This window comes from Kryptolebias marmoratus, linkage group LG9 (assembly GCF_001649575.2).
Source record: "Kryptolebias marmoratus isolate JLee-2015 linkage group LG9, ASM164957v2, whole genome shotgun sequence".
NCBI classification, from domain to species: domain Eukaryota; kingdom Metazoa; phylum Chordata; class Actinopteri; order Cyprinodontiformes; family Rivulidae; genus Kryptolebias; species Kryptolebias marmoratus.
The window spans coordinates 8,877,748-8,895,173 of NC_051438.1; the positions used below are offsets into that span (position 1 = coordinate 8,877,748).

At 43.1% G+C, this 17,426-nt stretch overlaps 1 protein-coding gene across 1 annotated transcript; it reads right to left on the minus strand.

The window, feature by feature from the left end:
* Positions 1–677: 677 nt before the first annotated feature.
* Positions 678–13,516, minus strand: mtmr7a (myotubularin related protein 7a). The gene is made up of 14 exons (XM_017419798.3): positions 13,287–13,516; positions 12,990–13,115; positions 12,735–12,897; positions 10,452–10,609; positions 10,217–10,345; positions 8,480–8,614; positions 8,161–8,293; positions 5,117–5,226; positions 4,731–4,856; positions 4,458–4,507; positions 4,163–4,363; positions 3,540–3,674; positions 3,302–3,428; positions 678–2,731 (listed from the first exon to the last, which is right to left on the minus strand). Exons 1-14 carry the CDS (start codon positions 13,308–13,310, stop codon positions 2,384–2,386), a joined length of 1,965 nt encoding a protein of 654 aa, XP_017275287.1. The 5' UTR covers positions 13,311–13,516; the 3' UTR covers positions 678–2,383.
* Between the last annotated feature and the right edge of the window lie 3,910 nt (positions 13,517–17,426).

The window sequence follows — 17,426 nt, forward strand, 5'->3', positions numbered from 1 at the left end:
CCTTCCCTTCCAGTCTTGAAAAGAAAACTCTGAGCTCAGATACAGTGGAAGTCAATGAGAGTTTGGATGTGTGCACTCTAAGGGGGATTTGTAGTAAGCAATACACTGGATAAAAGGAGATAAAAAAGCCTGCTCTTTCATATCTAAATTGTATGAGATAGCCTATGTAAAGATTGTGGAAGTAAGAAGAGCTAGTTTGGAAAAGTTCTGGGAAGTCTATGGTAACATTTGTGAGCGAATGTTGTCTACGTTGTATGTCCTGCTACCAAAAGTCATAACAATATTGGTTTATAAATATATAAAAGAATTCAGCTGACTGTGTAGAAATAAAGTATAGTAATACCAGAGGAAAGGCTTATTTTCATTGTCTTTGTAAAGCAGGAATGAATTAGATTTTCTGCAGTCAAAATATGTTTTTAGTGCCCAAACATTTACAGACAACAGAATCAGTTCTTGTTCTCTTTATATTTGGACTGAATTGGATCATTCAGTTCATTTACTGACTTAATCAACAACCGTTACAACAATGTGACAGACTTTAAAGGATTTATTTCACAAGAATACTGGTACAACTAGCAGAAATTTACAATGAGATCACATAAAGAAAATGCCCCTTTTTTCCCCTCATGTAAACCAAAGAAGCTTTATATACGTATATAAACAGAGACGACAATCAATGTGATTCTGCTGCTTTAAACTCTCTGCCAAAACATAAAAACAAGCATTTAAAGCGAGATTACAGAGAACAAAAAAAGGAGGTCAGAGTACAAAAATATCTGAGCATGCTTCACTGGATGGTCTCTTTGTTCATTTGCAGGAGTGCTTTCACGTTGATGTTTGATCCACGACAGAAAATAAGCAGTTCCGACGCAAGTTCCACATTTAAGATAGCACAAGTAGACAAAAATATGAGGTCTGATGACCTTTAGTGTGATTATATGTTTCAGAAGGCAGACATGCACTACAGCTGGTGCTGAAAAATAAAACACTTGTAAACAGTTCTTTAGTCTTTTCATTTCAGCATGTTTTATACTTTACCTTTATGACGATACCCTGTTTTATTATATTAGCCTCGGCAAGGTGGTGCAGGGTGCTGCAGAGGGATGATTTCCAACAGCAGCTAAACTCTTTGGACTGATCTGTTTGAATCTGTTATTAGTTTCATGTGTTTTTATTTTATCTTTTAGTCTAATCCTTTTGATTTAATAAATCCTGAACTCAAGGACAAATTTTCCCAGACCTTACCTGGCTAAAACATGCTTCAAGTGAGCTGATATATATCACTAAAATGTTTGTACAACAAAGCAAGATATTTAAAAGGGTGAGTTTGGATCCTCTGAAGATGGTGTTCTGTGGAAAGGTGATGAACAATTAATATTTTACCTGCTGCAGATATGTCATTCAGCTTCAGTTGGAAGGAAGATAAAATCTGATTGGATTGATGAGATAACGGCTAGTTTGGGTGGGGTCAAGACCTCCTGTCCTAAAAACAACTTAAATCTCCAAAATTTTACAGTGGCTGATTCAAACGTCAACTGTCCACGTCAGTTTCTGGCAGCACAGGAGAGCCAGACTCTGACTGGGCCGCAGCTGCTGGAGACTAGATAGTTACTCAAAACTGCAAGAAACTAGGAAAATTCTCCTCTTGAAGTTTTGAATTTTTACGATCAAGTGGTGAGCAGGACCAAAACATGGCCAATTTAAAAAAAAAAACTATTTTCATGCACATAGCTTGCAAACCTATATTCCAGGCTGCGCACATTATTTTGTTGCCCACATCCTACCCACCTCAGTCCGCTTCATACTAGAGAAGTCTCTAGTATGACGTCTACTGTAGTTAAAATGAACGATTTTGAAGAATTGATGTAACCATCACAACCGCCTTTTTTTTTTTTTTTTTTTTAGCACCGGCACACGGTGGTGATGCATCAAGTTGTTGCCTAACTGTGCTTTTCCAGGTGGGGTGCTTTAATCGAAATGCTTTGGTCAGAATTCAACTATTTCTCTAAACTGAAGCCATTCAAAAAGCTACTGACAACAGGTATGATAATAACTGTTCATAACCTTTCCACAGAACCCCCTTTCAAAAGAGCTGAACTATAACTTTTAAGCATCGATTCAATCAATGGAAGACCGTCTGCAGGCACGAACATTTCTATGGCTTATTAGAGGTGTTCATAAGTTGATTTTACGTCTCGGTTTTCAGAAGACATTTAAATAAAATGTTTCTTAAAACCTTTTTTTTTTTTTTTTTAAAAGCTGAATGTATGTGGTCCGCTACAAGTCTGTCCATAAAATTACATCTAAACTGAAGTTTAGGTCCAACTGATTCATCTGCTCGTCATGCGAGTGTGAATGTGGTTTCAGCGGGCGGCTGGTCAGCTCAGGCAGCGGAGTTCGTCGCCTCATCCGAGTCCGGATCCCTGGCGCTGTCCTCGCTGAGAGGCGAGCGGCAGCTCAGGTCCGCGATCCCGGACTCCTGGTCGCTGCCGTTGGACAAGTTGGACTCGGCTGTTTTGTTCGAGTCCTGCAGCGGCGGGAAGATCAGGCCGCTGTCCGGAGGGGCTTTGGGCGTGCGGGGGCTGCCGGTGGCGAAGCCCCCGGTGTAGTCCTGAGGAGTGTTGGCCAGAGCCAGGTCGGTACCGAGAGCCCAAATTGTGGGGCTCCGATCGAAGGCGGCTGCTGCCCAGGTGACACCCCACTTCTGCTCCTGCTCCAGCTGGGAGATTTTCTGTGGAGGACACAAAGTACAAACGTGTTTTACAACCAGAAAACAGCCCTGGAGGTAACTTTTGTTATCACCTGCCACCAACAGCAAGAGGGCGATAAGGGTTTTGCCTATGCCTGATTTTTTTGTGTTTGTTTGTTTGTCTGTTGGCAAAATATCTCATGAACCAGTGGATGGATTTTAATGAAACTTTCAGAACGTAGTCATTGGATGTACATCTACAACTGATTACCTTTTGGAGTCACCCTAATTTGAGACGGCCATCACAGTCAACTGAACTTTGAAAACACAAACATGGCTGTAACTCAGTCAATTTTACCATTACCCAGCCAAAATTTGGTGTGGTAGTAGCTGTGAATCCCCCTCAACACATTTGAGAGCCGACACGTCTCGCGAGATCTCACATGAAACTGTGCACAACTTTATTTTCAAAGTTTGACCTGAAACGGCTACAACTCCGTCTGCTCTCATCATTAGATCACGGCGCGAAGGGCAGCGGGCGATGTGAATGCTTTATAGTTTTTCATCCTCGTGAGGAACGATTCGCAGCATGACTGTGCGGAACTGCGGCACCTGCTTGTGCGAGGCCAGCTGCTCCTCCAGCTGCTGCGTCTCCTCCTGGATGGCCCGCAGGTAATCCCCCACAGACTGCCGAGGATGCATGCCGAAGTCGAAGCGGTTGTAGAGCCCTCTCCAAAATCTACGCAAGAAATAAATGTTAAAAATGTATCCGTGGAAAAACCTCCATCAAACATGAATAAAACCACAGTATTCGCCACCGTGTGTCAGTAACCGTGCGGTGAGAACCTACTTGAAACAGTAGGGGGCGGTAGAAGGCCTGAGGAGCCCTTGAGTCTGGCTGTGGTCTGGTCTGTACAGGGGGTTGGTGAAGTCTGCACGGTTCGTCCACAGATAACGCCACAAGGAGTGGGTCCTCTCTCGCACTCTTCACGGACGGCAGTGGGTCAAAAAAAACAAACAAACATTTTTTTATTAAAGGCCTAGCATTCCTTGAAGGAAGACATATCGCCCGCCACCTTTCGTGCCAGAGTTTTAGGCTAAGATCACCTTATGCTGAGAAATGACTGAGTCAATGTTAAGCCCAGTCTTGTGGGATATTGCGAGATGAGTCTCAGCTACTACCACGTGTAACTGTAGCTCAGTGTCTGTAAAACTGATTGAGTTATTGCCAATTTCCTGTTAGCTGTGGGAGCCATGCTGAATCGACTCCAAAGGTTAATCAGCTGTAGATGTACATCCAGTGATTACTTTTTAAGAGTTTCATTCAAATCTTGCTGGTGGTTCATGAAATATTTTGGCAAAAGACACCAAAACGCACCATCAGGTGGCGGGCGATAAAAAGGCACGTTTCTATTTCAGAAAAGAGTCGACTCCGTTCGACCAGTCGACCCTCCGCGACGACGTTTATCTCACCTCAGCTCTGTCCTCTCGCGCTGGCTGTTGCCGATGAAGTTGCCGTACTGGCAGGAGTAGATGTGGCTGTGGATGGCGATGAGGAACTTCTCGTTGTACTGGAAGGCACAGGGGAACTGCTCCGTCAGCTGCCACACACACTCCAGGAACTGATCCGCGACGGGGGACGCCTCTTTGGGGTCTCCAAGCAGGTGGCTGCATCTGGAGAGGGCGTGGAGACAGACAGCGGCCGGTGGAGGCAAGAAACACTCAAACCAGGTGACAGATCCATCGCTTGGCGCCTTTCACAACAAACCTGTGAGAGAACTTGTGTCCGAATGAGACCCAGTCTTTCTCAATCAGGACCTGCGGGCAGAAAAGCAAATGTCGGAAAAAAAAAAAAAAAGATGTCGTCCAGTGTGTGGTAATGACTTTTGATGTAATTTGTTTCACAAGTCAAAGCCAGAATGAACATTTATTGTGATCAAATAACTTCGGTTGAGCTTATCCAACTTTAAAAAGTGCAGCTTCTGAGATGTAATCCAACTCTGCAAGCTAAATTAAACTGCAGATGTTTCGGCGTATTTACCATGAGTCCTTTGAGGGTCCTGTAGAACGGATCCAGCAGCACACAGGCCACTGAACACACCTGGGCGGTGCGGTCCCACCCGTCCGAGCAATGAACCAGGACACTCACACCTTCCAGTGCAACAGCCTACACACGCCAGAAACAAAACATCCTCAGTGTCCAGCTGTAGTGAGAAGTTTCCATCCACTCATCAGATTCATTTGGGATTTTTAACATTTTGAACCGTTCCTTCGTAGCTGTAAGCAGCCGACATAAATACTGCCTGCAGAGCTGATCATCTTTTTCCCCTCACAGCACCTATCTCATACATCTAGGAACACAAACACAAACACACAATACTGAGGGGAATGGTGACACAGACAGAGGGGATTAGAGTCCAGACTGACCTTGGCGATGAAGACGCCTGCATCCATAACAGCTTCGATGTGCCTCAGCCAGCCTGAGCTCTCCAAACCCTCCAGGAAGTCGGACATGGAGGGGGACCGCAGCTCGCACACTGAAAGCACAACACAGCTGTCTCATGGAGCATTCCTGATCACTGGACTTTATTAAACGTCTCTTTGACCCCCACAGAACTCCAGGTATTCGTACGAGGAATTAGTGCATGGTTTGTTGTTTTTTTTTAAAAATCCTATGATGATTCACTTTGTTTTACGGTGGCAATGCACCACTACGAAATGACCGAAGCTATCTACGCTGCTCGAACACTGAGCGGAGACGATAGCCACGTTTTCATACCACTGTCAAGTAGATTCAAAGAAAACTTAGCAAATGCTGAAAAACAGAACGTGTGTACTGGGTGAGTCAGAAAAACAAACAACAACTAGTCAATATAGTGTCAGAGGACAGAAGTGTACGGTCGACAAAATGACGCACGGCTGCAATAAAAGCACCGATAACAGAAACAGGGGGTGGTCACCCATACGAGAAGTAGAGTTTAACCAAAATTCAGCTAATTTATTTGTAAAAAGTGTTTTCTTTCAAAGTTACTCACACAAGAAAAAAACATTCTTCTTATAAATCTCCTCCAGCTGGCGGGGAGCTTTTGTGCAACAATGCAGTTTTTCTGTAATTATTCCTCAAAATGTGCTGAGGTTATGAACAGCTAACATCTTACCTGTTGTAGATGGCTCTCAAATGGCTTCAATTAGGAGTTTTAAATCTGATGAGCTAAATATTAGACTGAGCAGAGACCAAACCAGATTGATGCCGTCTTCAAAAGTTTCGTTGCAGTTCATGACCCTCGACAACATAAATCGCCGTCATTTTTTTAATCACGCGCTTATTTCTTTAATCATTTACAAGCACAAATAGCTGTAGCCCTTCTGGTGAAGCCTGGGGATGTTTCAGTTCATATTTCCCTCTGTACCTTTTTTTGGACCAACTTCTTCAGGCAGTTCAACCATTCAGGTATCAAAACGTCCCGCCTGATTGGCTCATGGCTGCTTTGAGTTTTGGTATTTAGAAGTTTTGCACTTTTTTAATTATTTAGCTTTATTCCAATTTTTTCCCCTTAAGAATGGATGCAGATCTGTTTAAATCCTTTGTTCTTTAAAATCTACTTCAACATACTTGCTTTATTTTGATCTTTTAGCTACAGTTTTAGTACCGTTTTGCTGGTTTTAGCTTGTAGCTATATTATATTATATTATATTATATTATATTATATTATATATTATATCATATTAGCTTTCAGCTATTTTGCTCATTTTAATTATTTGTTATTGTTTTACTAAACTTTAACTTTTAGCTACCGTTCTGCTGGCTTCCGCTTTAAGCTTTGGTTTCGCCAAGTTTAGCTTCTGCTAATTTTAGCTTTGAGCTTTTGTTTTGTTAATTTAGTCCCAGCTTCTTCAGCACAGTCTGACGCAGCACCCGTTGGCTGATCTGGAGCAGACCTCCGTGACGAGCAGGTCAGCAGGTTTATTTAGCCTTTGGTTAGGTGAACAGTTAGTAACGTTAATGCTGGCAGGTGGGGGGGGTTCTCGACATCTCATTGAAGTGTGCAGTCGGGTATGAAGAGGCCAGCAGACGACGAAGAGTCGGTTTCTATCGCGGAGCATTTAAAGGCTTCTCTCGTGCTGCCAGAGGGGACAAAGAGTTATTACAGCTAATAACGGAGAAAGGTTTGCTGACTTGATATCGCATCATTCTCACGGCCTCTTGTCTGTCTTTGTTGGAAAGGGTGAAGTCCGGGGATGTCCTCTCTGGGACACCAAAATAGCTCCGAAATAAAATCCAGATGGAATCAAAGCCCTCCTAAGCAGCGCCCCTGAACCATGCTCAGAAACTCTCCAGTGGGCTCATCTGAGGCCAGACTGCAGCAGGGGTCATTCTGTGTGAGCGCGTATACAAATCACAGGGGCAGCGGAGGTCTCCTCCTGCTTCAGCACAAGAAGAGGCACTAATGCACGGCTGCAGCCTGCAAACGGCTTCTGCAGCGAACACATTTAACATCTAAAAGAAAGAAAGAATTTCTTCCTCTGCCAGAGTTTTAAACCAACTTTTGGAACCAACTTCCAGTTTCTGTCTGTGAGGCTGACACCATGTCTACTTTGAATAAATGGTAAATAGCTTGCACTTATATAGCGCTTTATCTAGTCCAAGGACCCCAAAGCGCTTCACACTACAATCATCACACATTCATCCACACACTGATGGTGGAAACTGCAAACTGACAGAGGTGAGGCTGCCATCACACCGGTGCCACCGAGCCCTCTGACCACCACCAGTGGGCAGGGCGGATGAAGTGTCTTATCCAGGGACACAGCAGCTGAGACAGCCGGAGCGGGGGCTCGAACCAGCAACCCTCTGGTTACAGGACGAACCCCCACCTCCTGAGCCACTGACGCCCCAAATATTTAGACTTCAGACTTTCCTTTTTAATAAATCCTATAGTTAGTGTTGGTTTGGGTTTCCTGAGCTCTCCCTTAGTTCTGCTGCTATAGACTCAGACTGGAGGACAAACTGTCCACATGTCCTCTCTGCTGCTGTCTTTAGTCTCTCTACTGTAATTATTTCTATCATTAACATGATTTTCTTTGTCTTTCTTCCAACAGAAACTCCACCTGGATCAGTCCTTCTGTGTTTGTCTGTGTCTCTTTCCTGTCCTCTCAAACCCCAAACAGTCAAAGCAAATGGCTGCCCGTCCTGAGCCTGGTTCTGGTTCTGGTTCTGCTGGAGGTTTCTTCCCACTGTCACCAATGTGCTGCTCAGGATGGGAGACTGCGACGAAGTGAAGATTTAACGCAGTCTGTTGGCTTCCTTAGATAAATAACTTTTACTAATTGGCTTTTTTAATGTATATGTTTTTGTACAGTGTCCTGAGATGACCTTTGTTGTGACTTGGCACTAGATAAATAAACTGAATTGAAGTGTTTATGGCAGCGGGTGATAATCGGTCTCATCTGAAGGAGGACAAGATAAATACCTTCCAGCATTTTCTGTTGGCTGTTTCTCATTACATGAATGTTCTCGATGCCCATGAACTGGAATTTGATGTTGGAGTAGTTGTCTTCGTTCTCGTAGCCTTTTCCTGCTGCTCGGTTTGCGATCGCGTTCAGCTAGAACGACAAGACACAGAGTTAGTTTAGTTCATTTCAGACATCGTTTCACAGACAATGTGTTGCAGGCAGCTCGGAGCTGGGCTGTTTCGAAAGCTTTTACTGCGAGGACACGCAGCTGGTGAAACAAAGCCCCTCTGAACACACAGCACAGGACTGCAAGGCCTGTGTTGACACCAGGCTCACCTTAGGCCTGGTGTCCACCACATACATGAAGTCGCTGCGGGGATTGGACCTTAAGATGGCCTCCAGCATCTGCTCGTCCTCCAGGCAGCGAGCACTGAAGCCCGACAGCGGCTGGCTGCTGCGGCAGATGGCGGCCTGGGAGGAGGGAGGAGGCGCTCAGCTTCATACACGAGGTTTGAGCAACACATGAGTTAAAAGGAATCTATTTACTGGATAATCAGAGCAAAGACAAAAATCAACATTAAACACAAATTTACAGGACTTTTCCTTTAAGCTGAGTTTAAATCAATCGATCACAAGGTTTCTTATATCCCTAATTTAGAAACAAGGAAAAGGACCAGAGAGCTTGTGGTGATGGTTCCTTTTGGCCATCAAACTATGACAGTGAAGCTTACCTGATCTTAACAAACAGGGTTCTGAACTCTGGGAAGCTGACCTCACGCACACAAAGCTAACTAACTATCAAACACGGCCTAAAATCGGTAGGAATGATCTTTCTTTTTCTTGTTTTGGATAATATAAAACTGCCAAATTCACAACACAAGTCAGCAGCTGAAAGTGACTCAGAGAAGCGAGTTATTCCTAACACAGAACCTTGGTTTGAAAAGTTTTGAAATGGGATATTTGAAAAGGTCATGAATAAATAATATCTTACCTGTAGTAGATAGCTCTCTGGACAACCTCTGTTTGGAGAAACAGTTTAATTTTGACCGATCTGACGAGCTAACGGCTAGTTCGAGCGGATTGCTGCTGACTTAAAACAACTCCAAAAACCTAATAGTGGTTCTCGAGAACCCTACAAATATCTGCGCCGCTGTCAATTAAATAGTAATTAAATAATAAGAAACAGTGGCAGCAGCAGCTAACTGTACCACTTCCTGTGCTGCCTTTTGCACTTCAAACAGGAAAAGCATGTAATGTGGAACCGTCCATGATGTAAAGGTTTATAAAACAGCAGTCACATGAGTCACTATGAAGTATAGATTTTATTACTTTAACATGGAGCACCACAACATGAAACTGCCACCTCTGTGCTTCATTGACAGGACAATCGCTGTGGTAGTCCTGGCCAGGTTCAAACTAAAAACACATCTGGGCTAAAGAATTATTTTCTAACCCAAATGACTAAAAAAAAAGGTTTTAGATTCATGAGGCTTTATTTTCCTTGTTTTCTAGCAAATTGTAATCGTTTTGTAAAAGTTAACAGTATCCTTTGTATTACCTAAGCTCCCACAGAAACATTAACATTTTTAGGCCCTTCTTTTTTTTCTCCATGTGGAACCATGATGCAGAAGTGCAGACAGACACAAACAAACGTTAAAAAACTGGACATGTTCTGTTTTAGTGCGATGTTCGTGGACTCAAGCTATCATCCACTCTCTCAACGGAGCAAAGGATGAGAGGTCAGGCTAAATGTTGTTACACTAACTTTCCACCTCATTTTTTTTTTCACAGAAGTCTTCCTCAAAGTATCGGAAAGCCTAACATCTGGCTGCTTGACAAGGGAGGTCAACACTAACAAAGAAGTCTCATGCTTCTGCGACAAAAACTGGCCAAGCAAAGCAATAAAAAAATGATTTAAACATCAGTACATTTCTTATCAGTGCTGTGGTGGGAAGGAGGCAGTTTGACGGTGGGGCTGGTGTCATTTCAGGCAGACTCTCAGAGACACCACTGATGCTTTATGTCTCTTACGTTTATATTTCGTAGGAAGTTCAAAAAAGATAAGTAACTTACATGATTTCCTTTAGAGTAATACGACAGGGCAGGAAATCGGCCCCTGCTTCTGAACTTGGAGCTGCCCACTATGACCGGAGGCGTTGCAGACTCGGGTACGAACAGGTCGGCAGGGTAAGAGTTGCTCACCTTAGAATAAAAAAATACCACACACACACACACACATAAAAACTACACTCTCGATACTCTCAATGCCCAAGTTAGGAGAAAAAGCGCTCAGCCGAGGTCAGCTGACCTTGTAGTGTTGGTTGACGGGGGACAGTTTCCACAGGGAGTTTGGAAGTCCCATCCTGCTGTAATCAGCCTTGAGGTCCAAGAAGGCCCATTCCTGTCGTCTGACCTCCTCATCGACGTTAGGCTGATAGGAGAAGCAGTACAGCTCCTCGTAACTCTCTGCAAGGCACAGGATCGTCTGATGAGCAGGACCTCCACTTTGGATCAGTTTAAGGGTACCAAGCAGTTAAAAATGTGACGGACTATTAGTTTCCCACTCGTTTACAGTTGTGAGAATAAGACAAACTACCCTCTTTTAATCTTAGGGTTTTACATATCAGGACATCGTTAAAAATGTTCGGATCTTTACCGGGTTCTAAAACGATTCAAATCTAACCTCAGGTTTATGAAAACACACAGCAGATTCTACTGTGTCATTATTTAATAAACAAAAAAATAACATGGAAAGTTTGTGTGTGAAAACTACGCCCACCCTTGGTGCTTCCAAAGGATTTAAAAGGGAAAAGTAGCGGCCAGGACCCAAGAACGACACCTCAGGAGTCTGCAGGCCTCAGTTGGCAGGTTCAAGTTCACGACAGGACAGTCAGAAAAAGGCTGAACTCGTTCGCGCTGTTCTGAACGGCTGCCGGGAAGATTACAGCACAGCTAAAGTATACATGTTTACCCATAATGCACAGCGCCATGTTTGGAGAAAACCAAACACAGCATATCAGCACAAACGCCTCATCCCGACTGTGAAGCACGGAGGTGGAGGGGTGATGATTTGGACTTGTTTTGCTGACACACGAGACCTGGACACCTTGCAGTTGACCGTGAACTCCTCTGTAAACTAACTCAGTGGTCTCAGCTCCACGGACCGGTTCATTATCAGACAGTATTTTCACAGACCGGCCTTTAAAGGTGTGGCGGATAAATACAACAAAATAAAATGATACGACCGGCATGAAAACGGGGGTATTTTTTAAACCATAATAAACATAAATCCAACGTGTCCTTGCAGCTTTGTTAGCTGGTGTTGTGTTATCAACATGAATAACAGCCTCTCCTCCTCCTGATGTTCTCTGTTTAAACACGCCCTTCAAAATAAGAGACACCACAAATATAAAGTGCACAAAGAATACAACTCACCATAACTCTGAATCAGTGGAGCCCTGAGCCTGTTTCTCAGTAACCAGACAATCCCATCCAGGGCTTCCAGAGACGTTTGTTTTTTACTCATTTTGCTGCTTGTGGGTTTGTTTTTAGCGGTAACGGATCACGTGACCTCGATAAGCGTTCTGACACGCATCAAGAGGGAGTCAGAGACGGATGGAGTGGAGAGAATCCAGTCATTTTTCAAAATAAATGTCGTTCAGACAAAAAAAAGGAAATAATGTAAGTTAATTATTCTTTCTGTGTGGCCCGGTACCAAATGACCCACAGACCAGTACCGGTCCAGGACCCGGGGATTGGGGACCTCTGAACTAAAGTATTCTGGAGTCCAATGTGAGGCTGAAGCTTGGACCAGTCAAGCACAAGTTTAGGTTCTGGCCCCTCCACATCAACAATCAGGACTTTGCCCTTGGTAAAAAAAATAAATGAATAAAAATCCACCTCTGATAGTTTGTTGATTGACATAGATCTTACCTTTCTGCTGAACGTTCAAAACCCTCTTTTTCTAACGCATTTAGCTGTAATTGGTTATTTCATGCTTAAAAGAAAAACTCATGTGACGCTATGATTGCGTGCTGGACATAGGCTGGACCTAAAACCTCACATTGTGGGTGCGTAACGCTGGTTCTGAAAAAAAAAAAAAAAAAAAATGGCAGCTTCCTTAAACCAGCTATTGGCTTTAACTCCCAACATCGACAGAAGGCGAGACATTTGGTCTAAGTCTTGATTTCTGCTGGTGGATGGGAACTTAAGAGAGCCGTCTAGGAACGAATGTTAAACCTCAATGAGCTGAAGCATTGTTGTAAAGCAGAGTGGGCTAAAATTCCTCCACAACCATGTGAGACTGATACAGTCATAAAGAAAACTACTGAGAGTTGAGAGCTTTTTTTAGTTTGGGGTAACAAATGACGACACGGTGAACTCTGTGCACTTGAGGTCAGATTTATATCATTTAGAACACGGTAAAGACCGGACCATTGTTTTCATAAACCCCAGACCTGAAAGGAGGGTGGACTTTCTTTACCCTGCTACTGTGAACGCCCGGAGATAACTCAGCACCCATCCTACAGGAAGAGGACCGTATTGTCCTAAAATCCTACACCGACGTGAGTGTCGTCAAACCCGAGCTCACCTGGCTGGGAGAGACGCTGCAGAGACAGGTACACGTCGTGGCAGTCCGGTTCTCTGGGGATGCTGAGGTGGAGAACCTGAAAGTTCTTGCAGCGAATGATGAGGGGACAGCCGGAGTCAGAGGGGGCCTGTTTGTCCACGCTGCACACCAGACTGTGAAGCACCTGATGGATGGAGGCACACACACACACACACACACTGCCTCTTGAATAGACTCACACACATGAAGTGACTGATGTGCTGAGCTGCTCCTTACCCATGTTTCATTGCGCCCTCCGGCCTCGCTCTCCACAAAGATGCTGTGGGTGGCTGTCAGGTAGAGGACCCCCACCCTGCTCCTCCTCCTGGGAGTCACTTTGTCCAGCAGCTTGACGTTCTCCACCTGGAGAGAGAGGGGGGGGAGAACGGTCAAACCTGCGCCGGGGTCCGAGCTGCGGCGGCCACGTCGGCGCAGCTCGCGCCCTTTGACCCCAACCCTGTGGTTTCATCTGCTTTTCCGCCTCGGCGTCGATGGGGGGGGAAACACGCAGCTAATCACTGCAGACGGGGTTACCTTCGGCAGTCGGATGTGCTCCATCAGCAGCTGGGCTTCCGGCGACAGCGGAGTGTCGCAGCGTAGTTAGCGGCAGGACAGCGGCATGTGCGCAGTGTGCGCAGTGTGCGGGCTCACGCCTCGCTGTGGTTGTCAGCCCTGAGCACCTAACGCTGCTTCACTTTAGCTCCCACTCTCAGGTGAAACTGCCATGGTTGAGCCCGAGCTGCCGTCCACCAGCTGAGCTCCGAGGGGTCCTAAAGCCCGTCTCATATACACCTTTAAGGCTGAAGAAGCCTAAAGGGATAGTTCGGCCATGCTGAAGAAAGTTTCTGTGTAAAACCAATATATATATATCTAAATATATAAGCAATCACATCATGGCAAAATGGAATTTAGAAATTAGAAATTTTAATTCTATATTAAATGATTATTATTGCCCACGTCAAAGGCAATGTTTAAAGGTAACATTTTATGCAAAATAATTTTTTTGCATGTTTTTGTACTTCCATTTGGGTATCTATTGCTTCTAGAAACAGTCCAAGAGAAAAAAAAAACAAAAAACACCCAGCCGTTTTTTGACAATAAGTAATGTTTCCTGGTGTCTGCAGAACGCCTGTTTCAAAAACCTCAGGCTTGTTGCATCACAATCCTTGTTACCTAGCAACCCCAAGTGAGCCCAGCCCCTCACCTAGCAACCCAAGTGGAGCTCCACCCACTTCATTACAAGAAGACCGTCACGTTAGTTCTGCTGGTTTTACCGCTGAATAATGTCTGCTGGAAAAGGTAAATGTTCTGTTGTCGGCTGCAGTATACAACATGAGTCCATGTTCTCCCAGTGTTGGAGAACAGAGCTGCGTGGCTTCATTTTATTTTTGATGGCAGTGTCCGCGCGATATCGCCAAAGAAAGTTGTAGTTTGAACAGCTCAGCTGTCCCAGAAACACGTCTCTGTTAAAGTCACGGCAGGTTTGTCTAAAATAACATTAGAACTATGTTAATGAAAGAATAAAAGTTGAAAAAAAAATCCCAAACTGATCTTTACCAGGCGGCCGTCCGGACACTTTTCGGGCTTGGACCTGCTGATTGCTGCTGTCCCAAAGTCAGACTCCTCAGAGTTTGAATCAATAACGATATAAATAGCTTGGAAAGCTGATCTGCAAACCGAAGTCCCTGAGAATGAATGGAATAACTCATGTCTATTAGCACAAACGCAAACTATTAACACAAGGTTTAGAATATTACAATACAAATGGTTATTTAGAATATATATCACTCCTGTAAAACTTCACCACTTTAATTCCAATATCCCTGATATCTGTGTTAAATGTAATCTAGATAAGGGTACTCTTTTCCATTGTATGTGGCAATGTATAGAGATTCAAACTTTCTGGAAGGAGGTTATCATGTTCATCTCTCGTTTGATCGAACAGGATGTTCCAATGGACAGTAAACTTTGCTTATTGCATATTTTTCCAGATGGATTTAAAGGACCTATGAAGAGAAAGAAGCTTTTGAATTTTTGCCTTTTGCAGGCTAAACATTTGATTGCTCTGAAGTGGAAGAACACAGAAAGACCAAAGATAAATGACTGGATTAAACTATTGAGCAACAACCTGGCGATGGAAAAGCTGACGTATTTAACAAAAGGAAAGCTCGAAGACTTTAAGGATATTTGGTTTCCCTTCCTACACCTTGTCAAATACTGTGACATGTAAAGCTATTTTTTCTTTCTTTTTTGTTTATGTGTAGATAGTGTGAGCCCTGGGGTTTAGTGTTCTTTTTGGGTGGGGGGAGGGATTGCACTTTAGGTAAGATTATTGTGTGTATGTGTTTGTTTTTTGTATGTCTGTGCAACAGAAAATTCTAATAAAAATATCGGGGGGAAAAAAAAAACGATATAAATGTGCGTCATATCCGCAGAGTTTAATCCTTCAGAGAGTGTTTATGTTTTTAGACAGGACACTGAATTGGGGGGCGTGGCCAACAGCAGCTAATTTGCATAAAAGTGACATAGCCCTAAAACCGCTTATTCTGAAATGAGCTGAAAACAGGCAGAACTGATCAGGTGAAATCTCACCAAGCAATCACTGGGTTGACAATGCTCCATTGAGCAAGATCTGTGTTTAATAATTTGGAATTAGCTATTAGGATCAATTCTGAGTATTTGTTTGCAAATTGTCTCATGAAGTGCTGGGTGAAATTTAATAAAACGTTCAGAAAGTAATCATGAGGTTAATATCTACAACTGAATAAGTTCATCTCATTCAGGATGAGAATCACAGCAAACTGACAGAAAACAGTCTATAATTCAGCCAATTTTACAGAAATCTGGAGTGATAATAGCTGGGCATTATCCTCAACACAAGGTTTGAGCACAGCACATTGGACAATATCTTTGTTTAAAACCAAGGCATTAACAGTTGAAGTCAACCCTGTTTGTCTGTTAGCAAAATATCTCATGACGCATTGAATGGATTTCAATGAAAGTCTCAGAAAGTAATCACTGGCTGTACCTCTTCAACTCATAACCTTTTTGAGTCAAACCAATTCAAGATGGCTTCTGCAGCTAATCAACGTTATACACGCACAGGATCTCAGTATCTCTGTCAATTTTATAGGTACTGATCTAAAATTTGGCATGGTAGTAGCTGAACATTTTAAGCATTTTTGCTTAAAACCTTGGCTTTAATTTTTGGAGTCAACCAAATTTGAAATGGCCACCTCAACTAATCCACCTTACTAAACAAACAAATGTCTATAACTTAGTGGATTATACAGATATCGAGCTAAACCTTGGTGTTTAGTAAAGTAATAGCAAGAAAGTCGTTCCCAACACAGACTCCAAGTGCTAACTGATCGTGCAACATCATGTGAGATATCAAAACATTGCACATAAAGCTTTTTCACCAAAATAGTTGCAACTCTTTAATTTCTCAGGATAGGATGATCTTATTCTAAACCTCTGGCACAAAAGACGGCGGCCGACATGCATTCCTTGAATTTCTTTCAGACTTGGAAGTTGAAAATTCCGACCTAACAGAAAACTCTTTATGTCCAGCCAACGAGGGATATTTGAAAACTCCCCATTGAACAAAAAAGTGGACTGCAAGTTGCTGATTGTCCTGCATCTCACGGTCGTGCCCCGTTTCGTTAGGAATGTTGGTGCTTTCCCGATTTAACTTCGAAGCTGGACTTTCAAGTTCGAAGTCGGAAAAATGCAAACTCGGGAAGTCGGATAATTCTCATGAGACACGTGTCTCGCTGGGAACGCTCATTTCTTATTTAGGCCGATGCTCTTCGCCTCAGTTGGAACTCGGATCTGAGAGTGACGCCACACCGAACTGATCATGTGACTGGTTTTATGGGATAAAAACCTGTAAGAGGTGCAAATAAACAGCTTATTATTGAAGCTATCAGGAATTTTTATTGTATGAGGTGGCTGTGTTGGATTTTGAGAAACCTCTGAGTTTTGGAGGACATTTGAGTTGATTGTTCCTGTTTGAAAACTTTACTTTCTGTTTCATTTGGATCACAAGATTTAGCTGAATTTATGTATGTATTTGAGCCCATATGCATAATTTTGGCCCATTTGTAGTTCAAATAAATCATTACAGGCCTAAAATTAATGTGAGTGTCTGACGTTTACATGCTCTGATGGTCAGTGTACGTAAACGTCTGACTGCACCTAAGGGACGTCTTACTTCTGTGTGTTAGTTCAAGCTCATCTTTACCTGAGCCTAAAAAACACCTGAGCAGTTTTTGTTTGTTGTTTTTTCTACATGTCTTTCCTGTAGTGCAACATGTCTGTTGTGAAAGAGATTTGCAGTACAATGTAAAACACCCTTGGTCAAGTGTAAGGGAAAACATTTCAGAACATGTTCTAAAACGGCCTTTAAGAGGTCTGAAGAGCAGGTAAATACAACCTCACATGAACAAAATATCCCAGATGACACCATGTGGTGATTTCTTTTGGAAAAGACAAACAGCAGAAGCAGCAGTAGATTGTAAAACCACCTTAGTTCAATAAATTGTGTGAATTAACCAGTCTTTAAAAAACTTTTTACAGTGACTCCAGCACATAAACATATATATATATATATATATATATATATATATATATATATATATATATATATATATATATATATATATATATATA

Bases quoted from the DNA above. Each gene is read 5' to 3' on its own strand.
- mtmr7a (XM_017419798.3), bottom strand. From the start codon at position 13,310: ATGGAGCACATCCGACTGCCGAAG. The intron at 12,898-12,989 runs GTAAGGAGCAGC...TCCATCCATCAG, and splicing joins GAGGGCGCAATGAAACATGG to GTGCTTCACAGTCTGGTGTG. The intron at 3,429-3,539 runs GTAGGTTCTCAC...TTTCTTGCGTAG, and splicing joins ACCGCCCCCTACTGTTTCAA to ATTTTGGAGAGGGCTCTACA.